At 49.8% G+C, this 26663-nt stretch overlaps 1 protein-coding gene across 6 annotated transcripts in view; it reads right to left on the minus strand.

The window, feature by feature from the left end:
- The window catches only part of ABCA3 (ATP-binding cassette, sub-family A (ABC1), member 3), a 46341-nt gene that overhangs the window by 14390 nt on the left and 5288 nt on the right, over positions 1-26663 (minus strand). For 3 of the 6 annotated variants that reach the window (XM_008581907.1, XM_008581900.1, XM_008581891.1), the window contains exons 3-18: positions 26139-26218; positions 25732-25996; positions 24554-24681; positions 23669-23834; positions 19965-20224; positions 17997-18113; positions 17547-17667; positions 12419-12592; positions 10114-10295; positions 8166-8309; positions 7576-7705; positions 6739-6893; positions 6306-6461; positions 5810-6020; positions 4338-4488; positions 2728-2826 (exon numbers count right to left, since the gene is read on the minus strand). In XM_008581907.1, coding sequence (XP_008580129.1) covers positions 2728-2826; positions 4338-4488; positions 5810-6020; positions 6306-6461; positions 6739-6893; positions 7576-7705; positions 8166-8309; positions 10114-10295; positions 12419-12592; positions 17547-17667; positions 17997-18113; positions 19965-20224; positions 23669-23834; positions 24554-24681; positions 25732-25996; positions 26139-26218 — 2539 coding nt within the window. The remainder of the gene's footprint in view (positions 1-2727; positions 2827-4337; positions 4489-5809; positions 6021-6305; positions 6462-6738; positions 6894-7575; positions 7706-8165; positions 8310-10113; positions 10296-12418; positions 12593-17546; positions 17668-17996; positions 18114-19964; positions 20225-23668; positions 23835-24553; positions 24682-25731; positions 25997-26138; positions 26219-26663) is intronic. The other 3 variants (XM_008581914.1, XM_008581921.1, XM_008581928.1) reach the window with 3 other exon arrangements.

The following is a 26663-nucleotide window of genomic DNA, read 5'->3' on the forward strand; positions in this document are numbered from 1 at the left end:
CAGTGTGAGACCCCTGGGTCACTGTTGCCACCACCAGATGGACTTTGGATTTCCTAGCCTCAGAAACTGCAAGCAAATAAATTTCATTTTCTTTATAAATCACCCAGTTCAGTGTGCTTTGTTATAAGCAACAAAAATAGACTAATACAGGGCTCAAGGTGTGATGGTGGCATTGGGAGGGCTCATCATGCAGCCAGCAACTGGCTATGGGAAGATGTGGGCCAGGGGCACTTGCTGCCAAGGTGAGAGTGGGAGGCAGACAACCATGCTCCAGGAGGGACAGCCCCAGAACAGTCATGACAGGGATGGGTGTGGAGGGAGGGCAGGTGGCAGGGCTCACAGATCCTGTGGCAGGTGCCTGGTGTCGGGCCATGCTGGAGCCGCACTGAAGCCTGTGAGCCACCAGAGATCCCCAGGGTTGGTGCTTTCATGGGCATGATATCCCTGTCATGCCCCGGTTATAAATGCTGCCTTCCTAGTGAGACGGGAAGGTTCTTAGAGGCAGGGGCCCTGTCTGGTTGTCTCTCTGCCCTGGACCTTGCTCGGCTGCACACAGGTGGGGTTCCCTAAATGGTCACTGAGTGGACAAAGGAATGAATGAATGAATGAATGAATGAGGAAGCTAATGAAGCCAATAGAATTCTTCTATTTTAATGCTTCTGACAGTAGCCCTCAAAGAAGAATGGATACTTGTCATGAATGCAGTGACAGAAGATTCAACATAGTTGCCATATAACACACTCTAAGTACATGCCCCAGAGAAATAAGACATGTCCACACAGAAAGTTGTACACAAAATGCTCACAGCAGCATGGTTCATAACAGCCAAAAAAGTGGAGACAAACTACATGTCCCTCAATTAATAAGTGGAAAAACAAAGTGTGGTCTATCCAGATAAGGAACTGCTATTCAGCCATAGAAAGGACTGAAGCACTGACACACGCTACCACACGCGTGAATCTGGAAAACATGATGCTCAGTGAAAGATGCCAGACACAGAAAACTAAGTCTTGTGTGATTCCATTTATACAGAATGTCCACAACAGGCAAATTCATACAGTCAGAAAGTAGACTGGTGGTGGCCAGGAACTGGGGCAGGTGGATGGGAGTGAGCGCTGCTGGGGATGGGTTTTTTTTGCGGGGGGGCGGTGAGGATGAAAATGTTCTGGAATTAACTGTGGTAATGGTTGCAAAACTGAGCGAATATACTAAAAACACTGAATGAATGTACACATTGAGAGGTGGTTTTTTTATGTGATGTAAATTATACCTCAATAAAGCTATTATTTAAAAACACAAACATGGGCCGGCCTGTGGCTCACTTGGAGAGTGCGGTGCTGATAACACCAAGGCCACAGGTTCGGATCTCATATAGGGATGGCCGGTTCGCTCACTGGGTGAGCGTGGTGCTGATAACACCAAGTCAAGGGTTAAGATCCCCTTACCGGTCATCTTTAAAAAACAAAAAAACCCAAAACACAAACACAAACCCCTCTTTCAGCTCCTGCTGATTATGAAACAGAGCTGAGGCTGTGGAGGACCCACCCGCCTGCCTCCCTTTTCCCGTGCGGGACTCACACCCAGAATCCTCCACCATCACCGGACTTTCCCTGTCTTGTTATCTTTCACGACCCAGGCCACAGACTTGGGTCAGAGACATCACACATTGCCATCTCACCAACATTCCCTTCAAATCAAAACTGCCCTGCTCCCATCTAATTTGCCTGGATGGGCTGGTCAGAGCCTCTAACTGCTGTTCTCCTGAGACTAGGAGCTAGGAGAGATCACCGTCAGGTGTGGGGCCTGGAGCTGAGGCACGAGGACAGGGGGCTAGAGGCCAGGTTGGGCCATGTGCTGATTGTGAGAGGGGACAGAGGCCTAAGACCCCAACAAACTCAGAAGGGGAAGGTCCCATGGCTGCTGAGACACAGCAGGAGCAACTCGGGCCTGATCCCCAGGTGCTGCTGATGCCAGGTTGTTCATGCTTCCTTTATTCACTGATGGCCACTCTGTGCTAGGCCTTGTGCTGGACAAGGGTCAGCGAGTGACGCCTCCTCGTGCCCAACTCCTGACCTGGTTTCAGTGGGTCTCTGTTCCTGAGTTGGGGCCTCCTGTCCCTGCTGGCTTCCCTGTGGCCACGCTGGCCTTTCCTGTTGGTCCCCAGATCAAGCACAATGTGGCCCTGCTCTTAAATCACTTGTTCTGTTGCCTCTTCTAGGCCATGGTTTCCTCAAGGAAAAATATCTACCTCACATTTATTTTTATGTCTAGTTCTTAGCACTATAACTGCCAAATTAGCATTCAAGAAATACCTGATAAATGCATGAATCACTTGGAGCCCACCCTGTATTTCTGAGGGTCTGATGCTAAATTTCACACTTTCGTGATGGATGTAGGTTTCCCCCAGGATTACCTAAACCTAAGAAGCACTTGGCCAGCCTCTGCTCTGCCCTGACACCACAGGGTAGATGGTCGGTCCCTCCTGGGGAAGCCCGCACACACTTCTGATGTGCAAGCTGCTGTTTCCCGTGTGTGCAAGGGTTAGTAACAATCATGATCCGAACTCAGGGCTCTGACGGCGGCCACTGCCCTGCCCCCACCCCAGGCTGCACCTCCCCGCTCACAGGGGTGTCGAGATCCTAACCAAGGTGCCTGCCGTATGGCTGTACTTTGGACAGCCCACCCACAGCTCTGAGCCTGAGGCTGATTGAAACCCGCTTTACTGACCGCAGGAAGACTTCCTCCATGGTGGTCACTGAAGCCCCAAAGCTGGCAATGCCCAACTTCTCCTGCTTCTTCTCCAGCTTAGCAAAAAGACTTTCAAACCTGAAAAAAAGACCCACAGCAATCAGTTGCTTCTCAGTGGCTTTCTAGACAATTTGTTCCTAAAGAATCACCTCTGTGTAGAATGGGGGAGGGGGAAAAGAAGGTTAATGCCTTGCAATGCCATTTAAAAAAAAATAAAAGTTAGGTTCATATGGTTTGGCTCCCTGGCCTTTTTTTTAAAAAAATAGGTGTTGAAAACATCCTGCCTCCCGCTGGTAGGAGTGGGAAGAAATGCACAATGTTGATCAAACCGCTGTGTGGCGCATTCGCCCATTACATACACAAACAGTGAAAAAAATCTACTCAAAGCTGCAGCTGTGGAACACAATGGACACTCTCCTATCCTGCTGATGGGAAGTGAGGCTGCTCCTCTTTTCTAGAAGATAATTTGGTAATAATTACTCCACTATTGGAATCTATCCTGAGGGGGGTCATTGGAGATCTGGACAAAGAGTTTTCCAGAAGGATGTTTATTAGCATATTTTGGGGGGAAAAACATGAGTGCATGATAACAAAGCAGATGTTAAGTTATGGTATACCTGAATCATGGAACATTATGCAGCTAAAGAACCACATGACTGAGTTAGACCTGGAGCAAGATTAAATGTGTTTTTAAGACATCCCAAAGCTTCAGAACATGAATGGAGTTTGGCTTTTCCATCCTACATTGGTAGCTCTGCCCTGTGTATAACATGGTGATGGGGCAGGTGCCCACATCTCAAATTCTGAGATCGAGAAGAGATACAAGTTCACAATTTGTATACAAACACAAATTCTTTGTGCCACAAGTAGTTCCAACAGCGGCTTCGTGCATTTAACCTGGTGTTAGGAAGAAGCCACATGCCATGTGTGAACAGCATCCAAGCACGGAACGCCCTTGATGAGTCAGGTATGCATTTCCCCTTCGCAGGTGCAAATTACAGTCCTCCCAGCCCTGTCCAGGAGGCCTGGCATCCCGGACCCAGCTGAGCAGATTCACCATGGGCTGACCACCCACAGGCCCAGGGGCTGAGAGAGGTCCACTGCTATGTACTGAACATGTGCTCCCTCCAAGCTCATGCAGAAGCTTAATCCTCAATGTGGCAGTGTTAAAAGGTGGGGCATCTGGGAGGTGACTGGGCCACGAGGGCACTGCCCTCATGAATGGATGATGGGTTATCATGGGGGTGGCACTAGTGGCTTTATAAGCAGCAGCAGCCCGTTGAGCACACTCTTGCTCAGCCCTCACCATGTGATACCCTGCATTGCCTTGGGACTCTGTAGAGTTCCCACCAAGAAGGCCCTGACCAGAGGCACCCCCTGGACCTTTGACTTCCCAGCCTCCAGAGCTGTAAGAAATAAATTTTGTTTCTTTATAAATTATTCAGCTTCAGTATTGTTATAGGCAACAGAAAACAGACTAATACACCCACTAGACTAATACACCCACTGGCCGAGCCAGAGAGGGCAGGGCAGGTGACTCTGAGCAGGGAGCACTCCTGGTCCACTGGGACCCCTTCCTGTGTCTGTACCTGTGTGTGCTCTCCTTGGGAAGAATAAAGGACAGCTCGGCCCCGGCGCTGCTCTCCTGTGTGGCGTTCGGGATGTGGTGGAGGACAAGCTGCGAGATGCTCTCGGGGTTGCAGTGTGGTTCCTTCACCAGTGTCATGTGGTAGCCCGCACCTGGAACATGTGGCTGAGCATGAGGCCCTCTGGTTGCCCCCCTCCTGCCCACACTGGGGTCTCTGGGCTCACATTGGGCAGACTCTTGGAAAAGAGGCTGGCGAGCCAGGGGGCTGCTGGGCCAGAAGGAAGCATCTCAGAGCTCCTCTGTGCTGTCCTGAGGGTCCTGCCTCCCACTCCCCAGCTGAGAAGAGACACTGGGGGACATGGGTGCCGAGCAGTCAGGAGTGACTGTGCAAAGCCAGAGTCCTCCCCTAACTGGGCAACAACCAGGGCAGGATATGAGCACCTGCAGTAACCCGTGTGTTTGAGAGCATCAACCCTGGTTGTTATTACTGTGATGCTCGCAGGAGCAAGAGCAGGAGGGGAGTGACAATGGCCATGGCGACCATTCTTCACAGCACTTTCAGATACATCTCACCTCCTTCCCAGAGTCACTTGTAGAATTTGGTATTTCCATGTCCACTTTGGAGATAAGGACACTGGGCCCAGAAGGAGCAATGGCTTGGCCTCCTGAGCAGCTATGCAGGAAGTGGCAGGTGAGACTCTCAGAGGCTGGGGAGGAGACTACCCCTTGTCCCCAAGACCTGCTCTCCCCCTTTTTGGGTAATGGAAATCCTGTCTTCACTGGGCATGCGGCCCCAGGATGAAGGCCGTCCTCTCCGGCCTCCCTCCAGCCTGCTGATGACCACTGGGTCACCGTCCAGACAGCGGAGCTGTCTGTGTGCTGCCTTGGGGAAGCCTGCAGAAGAGAGGCATGAACTCCCAAGGGTGTTCCATGGGGAGGGTTCTCTGTGTCTTTGCTTGGTCCCACTGTTGGAAAGGGGGGCAGGCTGACATGCCAACACCAGGTGGACCAGGTGGTGACCTTGACAAGGGAAATCACACACAGCAAAGCCAGGGGGCTGGGTCCTGACCCCATGTCACCACCTGCCAGTGCCGTGCCGAGCTGTGAGCCACTCTCATGTGGGAGCCATGATGTCAGCAAGTGTGCATGGCTTCGCCAAGGGCACTGCTGTCCTCAACAGCCCTGGAACTTGACCACTGTTCTTTTGGTCATGGCTGGACCAAGTCCTACCAAACTGAGACTCTCTGCTCCATCTGCTCCCTTCCTCTTACTTCTCATGATCCCCTCTGCCTAGGGCCTGGGTCTCCATCCAGAGGCAGCAGAACAGAAAGTCTAGAGAAGGCCCTTCTCTGCCTGATCCCAGGACCCTTCATGAAGGTTAACAGTGAGCAGTTCCCCCTAGCACAGGGGCCCAGGGACCCTGACCACAATTGGACGGAGGCTGGAATGCCCACCCTGCCTCCCGCTACTCACCATATTTCTGCTTGAGGAACAGTGACGACCCACAGCACTGCAGCTCGCCCTTGGCCATGATGGCGATGCGGTCTCCCAGCAGGTCAGCCTCATCCATGAAGTGGGTGGTCAGCAGGATAGTGCGGTCCCTCTTCTGCTGCTGAAGAAGGTCCCAGATGGCTCTCCTGGAGATGGCATCCATGCCTGAGGTGGGCTCGTCCAGCATCAACACCTGGAGGGCAGAAGGACAGCGTCATGACAATGGTGGAGCCATGTCCCAGGCCCAGGCTGGCTAAGCCATAGGTCCTTTGGTAGCTCGAGTTCTACAAAGATGCAGCAGTAATGCCCATGTCAGACTTCCCATCCAGGGCATCAAGGGCCGAGGTGCCCGGGCCACGGCTGAAGGGCCAGTGGCCAGCCCAGGCTGAGTGGGAGCCAGACCCTGCTGCTTCTGGGCCCCCTGTGCTTGGGGCCCCCGACCCGTGCTGCCTCAGGAGGCCGGGCCCACTGCCTGTACCTTGGAGCCTGCTATGAGGGCACTGCCGATGGAAAGCTTGCGTTTCATCCCCCCACTCAGGAACCTGCACCAGGAGTTCCGCTTGTCCTCCAGACTGAGGACATGCAGCATCTGCTTGACTTCTTCTGGGCACTTCTGGCGTGATAAGCCTTTCAGCTGAAACAGCAGTGGGCAAGGAGAGATGGGGCGGGAGCCTCGGATGGGGGCTGATCCTGTCGGGACTTCCTGGCCCAAGAGAAGTCTCCCCTTGCCAGTGCTGGTCTCAGAGCCCCGACCTCTGCTCCGCACCTCCCTTCCTCCAGTTTTTGCAGAATAGCTGCTCAGGACGGATCTCGATTTGCAGGGAATTGAAGTGCGCACTTGGACTGCCCCAGAAACCAAGCACGCAGCCAGGGAACCACCACCTACACACCCTTGTCGCTCACAGACTCACCTGAGCATAGAAATAAAGATGTTCAGCGACTGTCAAGTTGTCAAACAGGACGTCGTGCTGGGGGCACAGCCCCAAGCTCTTCCGGATTTGAACCATGTCTTGGGAAATTTCGTATCCACTGATATATGCCCGTCCACTGGTAGGGGGAAAGAGACCTGGGGCCGAGGACCCCCAATTCAGCATGAGCATCTCGCTCATCAGCCCTGGGGGTAATGACCCCCTTGCCTCACTCAGTTTTGCTTTGTTTTACCTTAAGTCCCTGCCTGTGAGAGTGTATGCCAGTGACCCCCATGCCCTACCATGGTAGGCTGCACTGAGCCTGCAGCTGGCCAGTGGGAGACAGAAGAGGGATGGGGATTGGCCCTACTACTAGCATGCACAAGCTCGCCAGGATCACATGCACATGCTCCCATGCATAAGTGTGTGCATGTGCTGTGTAAATCACACTCACGTGCCCCGCCCCAGACCAAGCCTGTGCCGCTGACAGGTGTCTCAGTGCTCAGGGAAGACAAAGTAAAATGTCAGAATTGCATGGGATACACCAGGGACGGCTTTCTAGGACAGTGTGTTTGGGACAAAATCAATATGAGGTGGACCTGCTCCGAGTGGTTTGAGACTCAGCCTTGTTCTTACTGATCCTGCTAAGCGCAGGCATTTGCAGACAGAGGCTGAGAGGAGGGCGAGGGTGACTCAGGGGCCTCCTGCACGTCCCCCTGTGGGACATCTCACTCCTTCATGGCTGGGAAGGACTGAGAGCCACATGAGGGGACAGTCCAGAGCTAGCTGTGGTGTTGAAGGGAGGGCCTGGCAACTGCAGGTGGGCATGAAGCCCCTCACCTGTGAGCATGGAAAGCGTGGTAGTCTTCCCCGCGCCGTTGTGGCCCAGCAGGACAGTGATCTGCCCCTCGTACAGGTTCAGGTTCAGGTCTCTGACAGCGGCCTTGTCCTTATTCCCCACCCTGAACACCTGCAGGGAGGGTGGAGGCCATGCTGGACTCCCGCAGCCCTCAGGCCTCATCCCCCAGGCCCCTCCTATCTCCTGCTGGAACCCAAGAGACCAAGCAAGCTCTGTGTTGCCAATCAGCAGAGCCTGCTTCCCGCTGCTCCCTCCCGCCTGCCTCCACACCAACATGTCCCTGACATCCCCGATGTCTCTGCAGGATTAGAAGGCCTGCAAGGCCAGGCCATCCAGTACAGCCAAGGACAGTATTTATTGAAAAGCTGGCAAGAGGCAAAGCCAGGACAGAATGTTGCTGACCTCCCCCAGTGTCTGCTCCAGGCTGGGTACTGGGGACACTGTCACAGAGCAGCCAAGCAGGAGGGAGCAAGGCCGGAGGATGGCAACTGCCTGGCTGAGGCAAGGTCTCGTGGCAGTGCTGACCAGTCTGACCTTACCGTCCCTGCCCTGCCCCACAAGGAGCTGGCACCTTGGACAGATGCTTGATCTTGATCCCGGCTACCAGACCCTCTGGTTCAGCTTCAAAGTACTCTGTTTGGAGCACCTTCTCGGGGTCATTGTCTTCTTCCTCTTTCCCTACGACCATCCTCGGATGGCCGCACCAGTACGAGGGCTGTGATGGAAGGCAGAATTGCTTCATTTCAGTTCATTTTGTTTGTGATAAACAAAGCAACAGCTAGTTGACACACAATGCGCACAGCAATGTGACCGTGGTCTTAACCCTCCAGGACCAGCTGCCCTGAAGACACTGTTCAAGGCGAGTCTGGGCCAGTTCCTCACTCGTTTTGTCCCTGGGAAAGCTCTAAGCCTCAGTCTCCTAATCTGGCAAATAGGCATAATGATAACTCACAGGCGTGTTGTGAATGTCAACTCAGATATGACAGAGGAAAAGGAGTTTGTCAACTATGAAATTTAATAGAGAGAGAGGTTATTGAATTCTCTAGTTCAGAGTGACGTTGGGGTCAGAAAGAGGAGGAGCCTGAATCTCCACGCCTGACCCTTTCTTTGCTCCAGCTGCACACGGGCCCGTGATGCTGAGGAAGAGAAGCTGAAGGGCCAGGCCTCCCTCTGTGATGAGCAAGGCTCTTCCCTCCTCTCTCCGGCCACCACAGCACACAAACCTCACATGCTGCCCTCGAGAGCAGGACAACAGGGACGGTGAACACGGGGGCCCTTGGAAAATCGCACCAGGCGGGAAGCCCTGTGGCGTAGGGGTTCAGCCCACCGCTCCATTCCCAGGGTATTTCCAGTGCTTGGCATAGTGTCCAGCACACACCATATTCCATTGGTTTTCAGGGACATATTTCTCATGGTTAAAGTGACTTTGAAATCAGAATGTGTCTTACATTACAAAATGCCACGGTTTAACTGTGGCATTTCTCTATCTTAGTAATGGACAAAGTTATGGTTGCCTCTAACAATCGGTGTCATCTTAGATTTGATGAAACACAGTAGTGGGCGCTGAATAAACATTTGTTGAATCAATGAATGAACAAAGAAGTGGCCCTAACTAACCATGGGTGGGAAATTGGCTAAGCATGCTCTGGGGTGTCCCCATGACAGAATATTGTGCGCTCATTATAGATGAGGATGATTTGTAAAAAGGTATATATTTAAATAGAAATACATTTATAAATAAATAAAACAAAATTTATAAACATGTTGGATAAGATCTAAAAACATATTTATAAACAGACACAGGCCTGGCCAGTTAGAGTGCAGCCTGTAACACTAAGGTCATGGGTTCGGATCCCCATACCTGCCAGCTGCCAACCCCCCCCCCCCAAAAGACACACATACACTTGTGTATATATTTGAGATATCTAAGATGTACTGTTAGGTTGAAAAAAAAAAGTTTTAAGCATTTTTTTACAACATGACCCCATTTTTATAAAGCAAATGTAGCTGTGTTATATGCACATCTACGTGTACTGCGTGATAGCAAATGCCCAGGAAACATTGGAAGATGTACACACCCATGCGTCAACAATGTTCAGCCCTGGTGGTGGGATTGTGCTATATATTACAGTAATGTGATCATTTTTACAAGAAACAGTATTATTTTGAAGGCAGAAAATCCAATATGGTATTTTTTATGAGAAAGGAGGCATGGGGTGGTGGTGGGGCAAGCGGGCAGCAGAGGCCATGTGCAGTGGTCCTGCAGGTGGCGGCCAGTGTGAGCCCCTTTACCTTAGCCTCTGGAGTGTGGGGTTTCATTTTGGGGGTGGTGGGTCTTTGTTTGTCTCTGACTCAATCCCAAGAGCCCTCAGGACATGCTGCTCCCTGAACCAGATGCAGGGCAGTGCTGTCTACACCAGCCCCACCCATGCGGGCGTAGCATGTCACAGATGCAGAGGGAGACAACTCCACCACCCACAGAGGTGGCCACCGTGCAGAGCAGGGGCATCAGAGCTCACCATGATGAAGAAGTACCAGGGTTGGGGCACGCCGAACTGCCCTGGGAAGACGGCCTCCATGTACCAGGTCACCAGGCCATAGAGCACAGAGTCCAGCAGCAGCATCCCCAGCACTTGGCCAAAGGAGAAGTCATCATCCACGTTGACAGGGCTCAGCAGATCTCGCCACTGGATGCCTGTGCCTGGAAGACATACCAGGACAGTGGCCTGAAGCTGGACAAGCTGGGAGGGCCCAGGACCCTGAAGCCCCTGATGGCACTTATGAGCACAATCGCCCTGGAATCATCACCGCAAAGGCAGCTTGACCCTTCTCTTCCTGGTTTATAACAAATCTGACAGCTTTCTTCAAGTCTTTAAGACAATAGCAAGTTACAAAATCAGTAGGTTACAGAACCAGCACCAGCTCATCAGCTGACTAGATAATTCATGACATACATACACATGTAACAGTATGTGAGTAGGGTAAGACCAAGGTAGACCAATGTGCATTTAATATGTCTTTTTGAAAAACAAATATTTCAGATATATAAAAAGCCCGATTTAATGGAGCTCATGGTATTTTGTCCTCTCTCTGGTTTGCCAACATCACAGGCTGTACAACGCCTGGGGAGCCGTGTGTGTGGCCGATCCCCTGCTGGCTCTCAGCCCCTCATGGCTGCTCCCCAGCCTTGCTGAATGTTCATTTTCAAACAACTAGAGATTTGTCTGTTTTAAGGAAAATTCACTATAGAACTTTGAGCAAAAGAGAGGTGCCACGCTGAGATTCTTCTTTCTAAATGGCTTGCTTCTTAAAAGTATTTGAGCTCTGGAAGAGACTGCTCATGTACAGTCTTGATTTTATCAACATGCCACTCCATAGAAACACATATGTTTAAAAGCTAAAGTGGCAGAAGACATTGCCAACTGGAGAAACAATTCTACCCAAAGATAAAGCGACATGGAATGTTCCTGTGGCCTGCTCCTTCCACAGGCCCCTATCTTCGGAAGCTACAACAATTGGAATGGTATGTGTCCCCCAAAATTCATGTGGTGAGAACTCAATCACCAATGCAACAGCACTGGAGAGTGGCACCTAATGCAGGAGGGAGCTCTCTTCTGCTTTTCTGCCATGTGCAGAACAGCATCCCTGCTCAAGGCACCATCCTGGAAGCGGAGACTGGGCTCTCCTGACACCAAACCTGCCAGTGCCTCGATCTTAGACTTTCCAGCCTCCAGAACTGTCAGAAACACATTTCTGTTCTTTATAAATTACCAGCCTCAGGTACTGTGTTATAGCAGCACAAGCAGACTGAGATGCATGGCTGGAAGAAACAAGTACATTCTACCTAGAAGAGAGAACACCCGCGTGGGGAGGGCTGAGTACAGGTCAGTCATCAGGAGTGGGTTATACTTCATCTCCTGCTGGGAGCACCAGAACAACACACAGAAGACCCAGTGCTGAGTGCCCACCACAAGGGCCAGATACACCACTTCCAGCCTCCCTTCCTGCCCCACTGAGAACCAAAGTAAGGGGGAGAGGCGGGGCTGTCCCGACCTGCATCCATTCCAACAGCTCATCTTTGAGGGGGTCAGAGCACCCAGAGATGAAACAGGGCCTGTGCTGAGAGGGAGGCTCCATCTCGGGAGGCTTCCCCACAAGTAAGAGGTCAAGCCAGGCACCTGCTGCCATCTCTTTAAAGATGAAGGCTTGCCTGATCACTGGAGTCTGAGGGTCTGCTGCAGGGAGCCCAGAGGCCAAAGTCAGCACCAAGAAGGGTTTTATTTATCCTCACAATATTATAAAAAATTATGAAATTTCACAAAAACCAAGAAAAACATTTCCTGATTTATCCTTTGTTTCCCTCTCAGGCCTCCCTGCGGGAGGTACTGGGGGAATAGCAGGAGGGGGAGACACTAACTCTACCCTCTACCAGGGGCTGGGGGTGATTGAACGTCCTCAAGCCTGTGGACGTGGAGATCTCTGGTGTGATCATTCTGATGTCTCAAGACGCGGGGAGAGACTTGGAAGTCACTGAGCTAAGCCCCATCCCTGGACACTCACAGGTACAGTGATCACTGCTGCTGCATGTTCTAACCCTCTGTACTGGGAGCTTCTGGTGTCTTTGGTCCTTTCCCCTAAAGGCTCCCTCCAGCCCCTGGGTCTGCCCTAGACACAAGCCTCCCCATTGTCTGGGGCACCTAGTGTGCCTGTCTGCTGATGATCCACCGCTTGGGTGTCCCAATTTGCTGGTGTGCCACTAAGTGAGCGTCTAACTGCAGGAGGCACTGCCCTGGACCTCCCTACTGTGAGAGGGAAAACACTCACCTTTGGCTTCAAATTTTCCTATGAGCTGGGCTCCCATCGCCATGGCAACATTGGACAAGAGACAGGAGAAGAGCTTCTGGCTCAGGGTCATCCAGTTGTACCGAGGAGCCACAAAGAAGTACGGGATATAGGTGAAGAAGTAGAGGAAGCCACCGATGGCTGCCGCCATGTTGGCTGCAGGTGAGAAAGGGGACATGGGGGTGCTGGGGACACGTGGGGCACTTGTGCTCAGAAGGGGCCCACTCCCTGCGGTGGAAAGAAAACCGTCCTGTCACCAGGTGCCCTACCCACTCCAAGTCCCAGTGCTGGGGAACTCCAGCTTGGCACGCAGCCTCTCCTCTTCTTGCTTTGCAGGTGCCCTGGGGTTGGCATCTACCTGGGGCAGCATGTACTATCCCCATGCCAGGGACCCCACCCAGGTATCTCCAGGCCCCTCCTCCAGGCCCCCCATCCACTGCCTCCCTGGCATCACACACCTGGTGTGACAACACCAAACCCGATTCCCGCCCTGAGCCCACTTCTTTTCTGGTCTGTCCATTCTTTCTTATTTCTTCATTCATTCCTGCATTCATCAGGTTCTCACTGAGCACCTACTCTGTGCCATGCACTGTTCCAGGCACTAGGGAGGCTGCTGCCTAGTGAGGCCACTCTAGGGCCTGGAAACTAGTGGGGAGACAGATGAGGTAAATGAGTAAGGAAGCAAAGCACAGAGTGCTCTCAATGGCACAGAACTGGAAAGATGCTCCAGGCAGCCAAGGGATGCTTTGAGGAGAAGGTGACATGAGAGAAAGACCCAAAAGAGGCAAGTGACCAGGTCATGGAGGTGTAGGGGGGACAGTATGGTTTCAGTCCATGTTGGTGGCAGCACTCAAACTCTTTGGTCTTTTTTTTTTTTTTTTTCCTTTTCCTTTTTGTCTTTTTTCGTGTCCGGCAACGGATCGCAACCCTCAGTGTCATGCCCGTACCGGACCAGGACCAGCAACGGGATTGCAACCCTCGGTGTTGCTCCCACACCTCGCTCAGCCAGTGAGCGGGAACCGGTCTGTATGTGGGATCCGAACCCTCAGCGGGAGTGCCACCACGCTCCCAAGCAGCGCACTGTAGCAGTGCGCCACCGGGCCGGCCCTAAACATTGACACATTTTATTATACAATATCAAAAAAATCACATTTGCTAATAGTATCACAAGTCTCATAAAAAACTCTAAGTATTGGGAAGCTGTCAAGCTTCTGGTGGTAGATTTGAGTCTATAAAATTATATTTTTTGCTTAAAAACTTGAATTTTATTATGGACATCAGAAACTACCAGTTGCTTTCCTTTAAAAGACAAGCTCCCATTTGAGAAAATGCCTACCAGATACCCAGGTGTGAATAACTAATAGTCTGATGCTCATTTTTTCAACACCAAAAATGGTGTTCCATGAAAAAGTGGCCAGTTTAGCTGGCAACTCAAACAACTCTACATGTGCTGTTATGCATACATCCTATTTTGTCACATAGAATACTAACAAAATGTATATTTAAGAGTCAAGATTTAATAAACTTAATCACTTCTACTGCTTCATCAAGGACATTCTTGAGTGAAGTGGCATTTTTGCTTGTTTGCTGTGTGTGTGGTGGTGATGAGCACATGACAACCAGCACAATCTGGTGCCTCTATTTGTGCTCAGTGCCCTGTGGTTCTACCCACCATTGCTCTTGCACCATTACTGCAAAGGTCAACATGGAAGGAAAGACAAACAACATCTTGATATTTCATCATTATGAAATAGTTCTGACTTTATGAACTCCCAAATGGGTTTCTTGAGGATCCTTGGGATTCTGCAGACAGCACTTTGAGAACCTCTGACGTAGGCAGAGGCAAAAGGCCTGAGCAGGGAGCAAGACAGGGATGGCATGGATGGGAGGAGAGCAGCAGATGACAGAGTGCTCATGGTCTGCACTGGGGAGGACCTTGCCAACCACAGCAGGGGCTTCAGGTTTTCCTCTGTGTGAGACAGGCATGGGAGGGTTTTGAGCAGGAGTGTGACAAGCTCTGACTTACATTTTAAGAGGATCACAATACTGGCTACATTGAGAAGTAACGGAGGTCAAGAGCGGAAGCAAGGGGACTGGGTATGAGGCTGTCACCGCCATCATAACCCAGTCAAGCAAGGATGGCGGCTGAGGCCAAGGTAGGGCAGTGGAGGAGGAAAGAAGAGAGTGGAGGCAGAGCAGACAGGACTGGCTGATGGACTGAATGTAGGGTGGGGTGTAAGAGAAGAGAGGAGTCCAGGATGACCTGAAGGCTGCTGGACTGAGGAACAAGAAGGAGGGAGTTCCCGCTTAGAGAGATGGAGGGATGAGCTTTTGAGGATAAGATCAGGAGTTCACTTTTGGATGCATTCTGACTGAGATGCATGTTAAGCACCTAAGGTATACTGCTGGGTATGAGTCTGAACTTCAGGAGAGAAGCCTAAGCTGGAGAACTAAATTTGGGGATTATCAGTATGTTCAAAGATGTCCAGGGGAGTCAGTGTGAGTAGAAAAGAGAAAGACTTCAAAACAAGAATGCCATGGACTTCGAGGCATAAATGAAGAAACGTTTCCATTAAAAAAAGAAAGATATTTTTCCCCACAAAAATGGACAAAAAAACAAGAACAAGTGGAAAAGTATAAGAAACAACTGGATAGTTCATGAAAGATAAGTATAGTCATTGAATAAAATCTCAATAGATGTGATACGTTCTAGAACATGCATAGTCAAAGAGAGAATTTGGGAATCAGAAGACAACTCTGAAGAATTTATGCCGAATTCAGAATGAAGAAATTTATTAAAGTATAGAAAAGAAGTTAAGAGACACGAAGAACAGACTGAGCAATACCCATTAGGATAGCAACTATAAAAAGCAAACACTCAGAAAGTAACAAGTGTTGGTGAGGAGGTGGAGAAAATGGGACCCTCATGCACTGCTGGTGGGAATGTAGAATGGTGCAGACACTGTGGGAAAGTCTGACGGTTCCTCAGAAAGTTAAATGTAGAGTCACCACATGATGTAGCAATTCCACTTCTGGTATATACCCAAAGAATTAAGAGTAGGGACTTGAACAGATATTTACACACCCATGCTCATAGCAGCATTATTTACAATAGCTAAAACGTGGAAGTAACCCACGTGTCCATCAATGGGTAAACAGGTAAGCAAAATATTGTCTATCCATATAATGGAATATCATTCAGCCTTAAAGAGGAATGGGATTCTGACACATGGTGCAACAAGGACAACCCTTGAAGACATTATGCTAAGTGAAATAAGCCAGTCACCAAAGGACAAATACTGTTTGATTCCATTTATGCTTGTATGAGGTACCTAGAGTAGTCAAATTCATAGGGACAGAAAGTAGAATAGTGGTTTGTAGAGACTGCGGGAGGGGGAATTAGTATTTAATGTGGACAGAGTCTTAGTCGGGAAACATAAAAAAGTCCTGGAGAAGGACAGTGGTGATAGTTGCACAACAGGGTGAATGTGCTTAATGCCCCTAAACTGTACACACAAAAAAGAAGTAAGACATGAAGGACAGACCGAGAGGCTCCAAGAAAGGTCTAATGGAAGAGAATAATAGGAGGCTGGCCGGTGAGCTCTCTTGGTAGACTGTGGAGCTGATAATACCAAGGTCAGGGGTTTGGATCCCTGTATTAGCTAGCCACCGAAAAAAAAAGCATTAGAAGAAAATAACAGGAAAAATGGAAACAAAAATCTGATGGACTACTAACTGAAATTGTGTTGAAATACTAACCGAAACAACACGTGAGTCCTCATATAAAACATTCATAAATAAAGGAAAATCATACCTGGACTCTCAGGAGACTTCCTACCAACAGCAATGGGTATCAGATGGCAACTGCGTTATCGAAGTGGCAAGGGAAAATATCTATCCATGGAGAATTGTACACATAGCTAAAAGATTATTCAAGAGTGAGGGTGAAATAAAAAGACATCTTTGCCTATACAAAGTAAAAAGGAATTAACCACTCACCAATCCCCATTAAAAGGACTATTCAAGGATGTACTTCAGCATAAAGAAAAGTGAATCCAAAGGAGTACAGAGCACGCAAAAACAGTGTGCACATAAAATATGCTGGTAAAGTATATAAATGTAAAACAGCAGCTAATGGCTTCTGCTCTTAAAGCAATAAAACAAACTAGACGACAATAAAACATTTGGGAGCTCAGAATGAGTACTTAGAGTGTGGTACGGTTTGAGTCATAGCTGAGGAGGCTAGATATGCTGAATAATTTAACTTTTTAGAAAATTTTAAAGGCAAGTATTTAAGTTAAACATTAAGGGTAATCAGTGAAGGAAAAGAAATAGAATTTATATCTTCCAAACCCTGGTGGTAAGGGAACTAGAGGAAACTTTAACAGTCCAACAGAAGGCAGAAAAGGAGAAAAAGAAAAGAAGCAAAGGAAAACCATACTAAACAGAGCACATGAGAATGAGGCAGCAGGAACAGCCCCAAATTTAACAGTCACCACGCGGCTAGGGGAGGATGGGCTCACGCGCTCTGGTCTGCGGCTCACCTTTCCTTCGGCTGCTCTGTGGAATCCCGCATGGCCATCCACGCGCTGGCCTTCTCGACCTCTCCTTCCCCTTCAATTCCCCTGACTCTTCCCCTCCCTGTACAACTCCACATGCTCCTCCTCTCTACTCTTTCCAGCTCTATCACTGACCTGTGCTCCGAACCTCTAGGCCTCGTCCTCAGCGGTCTCACCTGTGTGTGACTAGCCCTGGCCTCTTGTGTCTCTCTCTTCTGATAGCTTAGCCTCTGGGTTATTTTTTTTTTTTTTTTTGTCTTTTTTGTGACTGGTAAGGGGATCGCAACCCCTTGGCTTGGTGTCGCCCGCACTGCGCTCAGCCAGTGAGCACACCGGCCATTCCTATATAGGATCCGAACCCGCGGTGGGAGTGTCGCTGTGCTCCCAGCGCCGCACTCTCCTGAGTGTGCCACGGGGCCGGCCCTGGGTTATTTCTACATAGCTGCTCATTTGGACTCTTAATCACACACATCCTAAATGACACAGTCCTGTCTTCTGAGACTTGGATTGTCCCCATGGCCCTCTGGTTTCAGGAGAGCAAAGCGACTCACCTTTACTGAAGAAGGTGCTGACCATGAAGCTGAAGGAGATGGAGGAGACAGCAAAGCATAGCAAGAAGGCCAGCACCAGAGAGGGGTCGCTGCTTGACAGCACGGCCACGTCCTTCTTCACCTGCAGGACACATGGTTGTGGGCATTAGTGTGGCGGGGTGGGGCAGGGAGGGCAGAGACAGGCCAGAAGGACAGAGAGCAGGGACATTCCCGGTCCCCAGAGACACTGCCAAGGTGGGAGAGGGGCCTCCACCTCAGAAAGGGCACAGATCAGCAGTTCCCACTCACCAGGAGGGAAGACCTCCTCTGCATCAGTGGCTGGAAGACTTTCTTTCCTAAGAGCAAACCCCAATCATGGGTCTTGGGGTCCCTGCGGGGGCACTGAGGCTGCCTCTGCCTCCCCATCAGTTTCTCATCGGAGTCCCCTACCCCTCCCCAAGCCATGCTCACCTTGACGCAGAACAGCAGGGTCATGAAGGAGACCACGATGAGGAGGAAGAGGAAGAACATGAGGAACCAGGCGCCCCAGTGCAGCCAGCTGCTGAGCCCCATCATGCGCATGTACTCCTGGGGACAGGGGGAGAGTGTCACACTGGTGCCATCCTCATGGTGGCCTTTCCTTAGGGCCTTCACCTGTGGACATGCGGTGTCTGTACATGGACCAAGAGGGAGGACAGTGGATACCGTGCCGTAGGCAGATGTGGGGATGAGCATCACGTGTTGGGCTGGGGGCAGAAGGCCTGGGCCACCTGGCCACTCCACCCCACATCCAACAGCTGGTAGCCTTGTGGTGTCAGGACTCTCATCCTCTCCTGCTTCCCCAGACTACATGTTACCCCATCTGGGAAGCCGTCCTCATCCCCAACCAGGATTAACCAGAATTAACTGCCCCTTTCCCCTGATGCCACAGTGTCTACAGCTGCACTGTCTAGTATAGCAGCCCGTGGCCATGTGTGGCTACTTCAATTTCAATTAATGAAGATTAAATAAAATAAAAAATTCAGCTCCTCATTTCAAGTACACAGTGGTGACTACAATGGACAGCAGACACAGGACACATCTGTCATTGCAGACAGGGGGAAGGGGACCAGGACTGATCAAGTGCCTCTTCCACACCATGCACGAAGCTAGGCTTTGATTTTCCAATTCGTTCTTATACATGTCTCAAACCTCTAGAAAAATGGGAAAGTGAGTTCAAGGGTCTCTCATACACCCACCATCTAGAGTCAATAATCGTGTGACATTTTGCCCTCTTCGTTTGGTCTCTGTGTGTGCACACAGGTGTCTTCCTCAGCACCATGTCATAGTGGGCTGCTAACTACCTCATAACGGTGGACTGTACCGTTTTATTAAAGGTACTTAAGGCACCCACACAAATCATGATCCTCTTCATCGGCTCCCCCAGCCTCTTGTTTGCAGCAGTTCAAATACTCCAGTAATCACAGATTTGGTACTACTCAGAATATTCTAAATGTTATTTTACAGGCACTGAGGACATTTTCAGAGGAGGAACTTCAAATAAGTTTTGGGTAATGGCAGTGTCACTGGTATGAGTTTATAGGTAACACGATTCATTCATCCATACTTAATTCAGTCAGTTACATGACTTCATAGTGACACTTCATATACTTCTCAATTTCCCATTACATTATGCCTAACAGTCCATAACTACAGCTGTCCTTGATCTATATGCAATGTTAATGATCTTCCTGTTCATCTACTACTTAAACATTCATACATTTTATTTCACTGTTGATCTAATCTCTAGAGTGGCTGTCCAACAGAAATAGAACGTGAGCCACAGATACAACTTCAGGTTTTATAGCAGCCACGTCAAAAATGTTAAAAGAGACAAGTAAAACTAATTTCAATGATATTTAACCCAATATGTCCAAAATATTGTCTTTTCAACATACAATCAATATGAAAATTACTAACAAGATGGTTTACATTATTTTTTTTTTATACTAAGTCTTTGAAACCGGCATGCTGATGTTTTACACTTTTGGCACATATCAATTGGGTCTGGGCACGCTGCAAGAGCTCCAAGCCTTCTGTGGCTGGCTAAATGTGGACAGTGCAGCTCTGGGGCCATCTCAGTCCTTTGTGTGCTACACACAAAATATGGTGCTTTATCAGAGTTTTAAAAATCCACATATACCAGCCTGATTTCAAAGAAGCCCTGAGATGGGCTAGGGCCATGGTGGGCATCCACCCCACATCCCCTGCTCTTGTGGCTCCAGCACACAGGAGCAGCCCTGCCTGACAAAGGGGCAGCCTTGACGACTGGGCAGCCTCAATGACCGGGCAGCCTCAAAACGATGCCAATGCTTCCCTCGGACACAACTGCCTCAGGGCAGCACCATTCCTAGAATTGGCTTGCCAAAATGTTTTGAAGCCAAATGCAAATAGGGTTACCTTCAGTTTTCTCTCCTTCTCCTGCACCACGGTCCGGATGATGGTGAGTGAGGTGTAGGTGAAGCTCAGCATGAGCAGCAGGGGCAGCTGGTACTGGATGGCCATGAGGAAGGGGTCCGAGATGAAAGGTGGGTACGGGAACCTCTTTGCTATCACCGTGAGCTTCTGGAACAGCTGGCGTGCCGAGGCGTTGGCATGGTAGTGCATGATAGCTCTGTCCACAGCGTGCTGCACAGCCAGGAAGCCCTCCCGGATGTACCCTGAGTGCGGAAGCAGAGTGCGGCCCTGCTCGTGTCAGGAAGCCATGTCATGCTCCAAAAGCTGCATGCTCTGCACTGCACCAGGGTATCCCTGGGGTCCACAGAGGAGGGGCACATGACGGAACAGGGCAACTTCACCTACTGCCCCCCTCTGCGGCCACCTGGACCATCCAGTGGTCCCACAGGAGGAGGGAGGAGACTACTAAACACAGAGAGCTAACGGGAAGAGTGGGGCTCTTCTCGCGTCCAGTTTGTCATTCTCAAGAACGCACAAAAAAATCACATACATAATCATGTTTTAAAAACTCCTTGACATAAACTTGGCTGAAAAGACCCTGTATGCCCCAGATGGGTTTGGTGGGATTCTAAACAAGTAAAGAAGTTAAGCCGAAAATACACGAGAAAAGTATGCCAAAGAGTTAGGTTGGGGAAGCAGGGACGACAGAAAAGGCTTGAAGAGTAAGAGAGCATTTCCCCAGAGCTGGTGAGAGGGGCTGGATCCTCAGCGTCACCCCAGCAGTCTGGGAGCTGAGAGAAAGGACTGGATGGCCCAAGTGCCCGACTGTGACTTCAGGCAGGAGGCAGCTGAGTCCACAAAGAGGCTGATGCGCTTTGCCAAAGGTAGAGACTGAAGGAGAGAAGGGTTCAGTAACTGTATGAGTTTCCTGTTTCTGCTATAACAAATTACCACAAATTAGTGGCTTAAAACAACAGAAACTTCTTATCTAACAGTTCTGGAGGCTAGGAGTCTGGTACAAGCCTCACTGAGCTAAAACCAAGGTGTCAGCAGGGCTGCTGGGGGTTAGGGAAGAATCTTTCCCTTAACTTTTCCAGTTTGTGGAGGCCTCCTGCATTCCTTGGCTCATGGACCCTCCTCCACATTGAAAGCCAGCCATGTAGCATCTCTGGGATCCTGCTTCCATCACTACATCTTTCTCCGACCCTCTCTTCTGCCTCTTTTTTGTGCTTTTAAGGACACTTGTGATTACATTGGGCTCCCAGGGATAATTGACAATAATCTTGGTATTTTAAGGATGGCTGATTAGCAACCTTAATTCCCCTCTGCCAGGTAATCTGGCATAGTCACGAGTTCCCGGGATTAGGACAGGGACAACTTTGGGGGGGTCATTATTGTGCCAGCCACAGCGACTCTACACTCAAGTTATCATGGCCTGGAGGCCATCACTGTCAGAGACTCATGTGCTGCGTAATTTCTCTGTCCTGGCTCTTTTTGACTCCCCAAAATGGTCTGTAATAAAATTCTCAGAGACAAGGGCCTGGGGGAGTGATAAGCAGAGGACAGTGCTCCAACAAGGCCTGGGAGAAGACAGAGGCCAAAGCAGGAGTAGACTTAGCATCTGGAGAGAAAAAGGCAGCCTGAGGCCCCGAGGCCTGACCCTCAGGGACAGGGAGAGGACATGGGCTGCAGGGGTGGGGGTGTGTGGGTGCCCTCATTTACAAAACAGACTGATGTTCAGAGCATCTAATGTCTTCTAACACAGAACTCTCAGCTGCCTAGGTTCCAGCCTCCAGATGAAAGAGAAGCAATATGCCAGCTACACACTTAATGTGGGGGTTGTGTGTATGTTTCTACCTTCTCCCTCAGGTTAAATCTTCTTATGGTTGCAAAAGTAGTAAGTGCTCAATTAATGTTGCCTGTTGTGTGCCCAGGACAGTGCTGCATGGGGGTTTAATTCTTGTCTTCACAATGAACCTGCAGAGCAGCTAATATCCCCATTGGACAGATGGGGACACTGAGGCCCTGGGAGTTGAGCCATGTAACTGGGCTTAGGACCCTGGTGGTTTTGGCTTCAGAGTCGGTATCTTTTCACAACATCATGCTGCTTCCCCCACAAACTCCTGCCTGCAATTTGCTCAAGTGGTGTTTCGCTTGGAGACTCCACCACGCTGCTATGTGGTCTTCATCATCATAGCTTTGTGGCTGCTCAATATTCCCAGGCATGCAGCCATCGCCTTATAATCAATCATCTTCCCGATGCTGAAATTTTTATGACCATAAAGCTATGGTGAACATCTTTGTGCATGAGGATTTTCTCCTTCTTTCTAACTCATCAGGGGCATTTGAAGGTCTCAGGTGTGGACATCTGGGGCAGCTGGGGTGGCACAGGGCCAGAATTTGCTGGGTGCCTGCTCTGTGCCAGCGTCACGCCTTTCTACCTCTCTCCTGGGGTTCTCATGCCTTTCTAACTGACTTGTACGCTTCCTTTTTTTTATAACAAAAGACATTGGCCCCATGTCATTTGCCACATATGTTTTCCCTGGTCTCCTATTAACTTTTAAAATTGGTCATAGGCCTTTTTCTTTTTTGGCAAATTTTAAGTTTGCCCATACCAAAATCTGTCAGTTTTTTCCTTTCAGATTTTTTATGGCTTTCAAGCTTAGGACATTGTCCCCAACACACAGGAGGGAGCTGAGGAGCTACCGCCCAGGTCCCAGGTCTCAGCAGCCAGTGTCTCTGGCTACAGGCCACAGGCAGCCTGTGGGACCACCAAATGCACTTTCTCTTGAGCCCGGGGTTGGTGAGCTGTCTAGGGCCTCATTCTGGGGCTTCTCACACCCCACACCTCACCTTGCTCATCTCAGTTCCTCTTTCAGGGTTAAAATCTTGCCCTCGAGCATGGTGATGGCCCCGGCCCTGGCAATCACCATCTCTACACTCCAGTTGCATGCATGGTATGTCCTGCCTGCCTGGTGCTTATAGTCTCAGAGTCATGCTCCATAGAGGGACATGCCTGCATCTTCCAAAGAACCTCTAATGAGCTCTGTCTCCTGCCAGACTTATGGAATACTGTATTCTTCAGAACATTCTGGACTTCAGCCCAGAGCCTGCAGTTGGGTCTTGGTCTGAGAGCTAAGTCAAGTCCTGGGTCTCAGTCACTTCTTGGCCATCCCTAGCTTGGTTCCAAGATGTGCACACGCTTCAGAGAGGCCGACACATCAGCTGCCTGCCAAAGTCACATGGCACGGACCAAGCCATGCACAGACAGAGTATCAGAGTAACCAAGACCCAACTTCTATGACAGTTACGCTGGTTCATTTAAACCATGGATCAATTACACAAGGACTATAGAGCTTTAAAAGCCTGGAAAACTGTAGAAGGCCACACAGACGGGAAACGAAATCAAACCCAAAAGATTCTTAAAAACTGAAACTTCTTAAAAACTGAAAATATAAATGTTTCATTCACGAACATGTATCTTCTGGGATACAGGAAGACAGACACTGCTATTTCTAAAGATAATTTTAGCTTTTCAGAAGCCAGTTTTATTGAATGTTTTCTTTTCCTACAAACAAGAAGACTAAATGTTCCTTAAAATACTAAAAGTATTTCTGCAGAGAAATGCAAAGTGGGTTTCCACCCATGTAATTGTCACTAGTTAGCTGCCCTGGACTGGTGACACAGCCCCTAAGAGTGCTTCTCACCAGGTTCTCCACCATCAGGGGATGTCGGTTCCCTTGGTCCTGGGTTTGGGAAAAGTGGAAAAAGGGAGGCGGTGTGCCAGCCCTCTGTCTCTTTCAGAAACAAGGAGCCTGTTTGGGTCCACATGTAATTTCTTCGTGTGTAACTGAACCGTAGGTGATATTTCACCTGCAGAAACAGAGAAAACCAGCTGTTCTGAGGGAGCCGGAGAGAGAAGCCAGCCCCTGAGTCAGATGAGAGCGAGGTGGGGGACTCTCATCACCATGTTTCCATGTGAACTCACCGCTCCCACCCCTGGAATCAGGCAAGGGGCCTCGGAACGTCAGAGTGAGCGGCCTTGCCCCACTGGGAGCAGGGAGCCCCACAGGGGAACTTAGGGCTGTTCTCAGCCACTCGCCTCTTGCTACCTGCCAGCATGAATTCCAGGTGTGATGTGACAATGCCACTTGGGATCAGAGATGGGCCACCCGCACAACACTAGATGGACTGGAAGGTCTTCTAGTCTGAATGCCATCAAAGCAAAAAACTCTTTTTTCTTTTTTGCTAGATCGTATTTCATCTGCTACTTTCCTCTCTATCCTATATGACTCCATCCAAAGAGGCCAGGAGACCAGTAAGGCCTTTATTATAAAGTGAGAGAACGCAAAGGGACCTGAAGTGACTGTCTACAGGCAAGCACATTTTCTAAACTGTTCTGACCAAGGTTAAAATGTCACCAGGGCTCCCTTTGGTGGGGACCAAGATGGTGATATTGGACACCAGGGAGAGTCTAATATTTGCTACTAGGCAGGCAGAGGTCTAAGGAAAAGCAGCCGCTTTTACAGGCTGCAACAGGGAGCTGTGGCTTGGCCGAGGTTGCTGTGACCGCACCACAAGCTGAGTCTCACCGCCAGGGGCAGAGGGTCCTTGCTGTGGTTGAAGGTGTGCTCAAACACCACTGCGGCCAGCACACTGGAGGACTGGTTGTCATACCTAATGTAGTCCTCAAAGTCATTCTCGGAGGTAAAGCCGCGCACTGTGGAGAGAGAGCATCCAGCGTGAGCTGGCCCATCGTCCCTTCTGCTTGAAAAGCCGGGAGTTTCAGGTCATTTGCAGATAAAAGACAGCACACTTACAAGATTCTCTAGAGCTCAGTAAACCTTTTCTAAGACTCAAGGTGGCTCTTGTCCTTGGCAGAGAGACAGGATGCCATGCAGACAGGCAGGCAGCTCTGTCAGGGCTGGGTCCCGATTTCTGAGCAGAGCTGGGAGCCGGGCTGGCAGCAAGGCTGAGTCCCGCAAACCTATAACCCACCCTGGACTGAATTCCGCAGCTGGGACAGCTTCTCTGTCTCGTAACCATGATGGTGTGTTTTAAAAATCGTAGTGGACACTAACTTACAGTTTCTCAAATTATTTCTCTATCACCCAGACCCCATTTTCCATAAAGGGTTTCATGGTAATCATTTAGTGAGGGACCAAAGAGCTTCCTCTAGATGTTTGCCACACTGAATTAAACGAGCCACAGGAGGCATACACCAACATGAAGAGGCGCAAAAGGGACAATATTTTTTATCCTGAAAACAAAGACCTAGAAAAGATGACCAGCATGTATGTTGCGGCCTTTCCCTCAACAGGCGCTCTGATCGCTTTCTTTAAAGCTGTCCTCCTGAAACCACATCCCCAAAGAGGCGGCATGCACTCAGACTGCACTTTGTTCTTGTAATTAAAGAGTTTCCTCAGCTTGACCTCCCCCAGTTATCCCTGTAAATTCCTGTCCCCATCGTTAATCATCAGAGGCGGTTCCAGAGCCTGGTATTGCTAAAGCTGTCATAGTCCTTACTGTGCTGGGCCCTTGTGGCTCTGGACAGATGGGCAGCTGAGCCCCTGATGCCCATTTTATAATGAGACATGGACACAGAGAATTTCAGGGATTTGCCAGGCCAAGAAGAGGAGATGTGAGTTTGGAGACAGGCCATGGCTCTTAACTGCATCCTGGGGCTTGAATCCCATAAAGCACAACCCCAAGGAGATACAGTGGGAAAGAACCCCTACTGAGGCCCTGACTGTGCCTCCTGGGGCCTCACCTCTCATGTTGATCACCAGCTCCCTTCTCACCATCTGGGTGATGGTCTTAGCAGCATCGCTGTGGGAAGGGACGTAGGCGAGCTCCCAGGTGTCTCCAGGCGGAGGGAAGGTGAAGAAGAGGGGCAGCTCCTGGATGGACTGGCCAGGGTAGATGGTGGCGTTGGGCACATTTTCAGACTGAATCTTCAAGCGAAGCCAAATCAGGATTCCAGAAAACAGTAATGGCAGGAAGAGTTCCAGGACTGTCACTAGAATCTTCCGCTTCTAGAAGAGAAATGACAACTGCATGTTGATGGAGTGGGAAGCAGAAGCTGTAGTGCACAGATGGCCCCTCCCCGAGGGCGTCCCGGGAGCCCCTGCCACTGCTGACACAGTGGTCACCCTTCTTTCGGGGGTCTGGACCCACCTTCAAAGTGTAGTTCTTCCAGAGCAGGAGTGTCAGCTGCCTGAGCACTGCCATCTTCTTGCTGGAAGGGACACCCAGCACTAGTTATAAACCAAAGACAGAAACTTTGGGCACATGATGGAAACATGAACAGTGGGTATGTAGGAAAGAACCACAAACCCTCCTCCTCCCACATGGTTCTGTGTCCCCTTAACCCCAAACACCTCGGAGAGACAGGTGCAAGGCCTGTGCCACCCTGACATTTCAAACACCCTATTTGTATGTCCAGAGAACACACACTCTTTCTGGAGACCGACTTGTCTCTTACTGAATGTAAGATCAACGGCATGCTGTTTATGTGCACTGAGACTGCTGTAGTGGTATTTATCATTTGATAAACACTATTCAGATGGTCTCTGTAGTTATTATAAATTTGATACGTATGAACAAAACATTCAGGCTTATGGAATTCCCCTCCCTAGCCAGCTTTATTCTCAACCAACAGAGAACCAGTAAAAGAAAACCTAACTTACTGTCCTGGCTGCA

This window comes from Galeopterus variegatus, unplaced genomic scaffold (assembly GCF_000696425.1).
Source record: "Galeopterus variegatus unplaced genomic scaffold, G_variegatus-3.0.2 Scaffold92, whole genome shotgun sequence".
In the NCBI taxonomy this organism is placed as follows: Eukaryota; Metazoa; Chordata; class Mammalia; order Dermoptera; family Cynocephalidae; genus Galeopterus; species Galeopterus variegatus.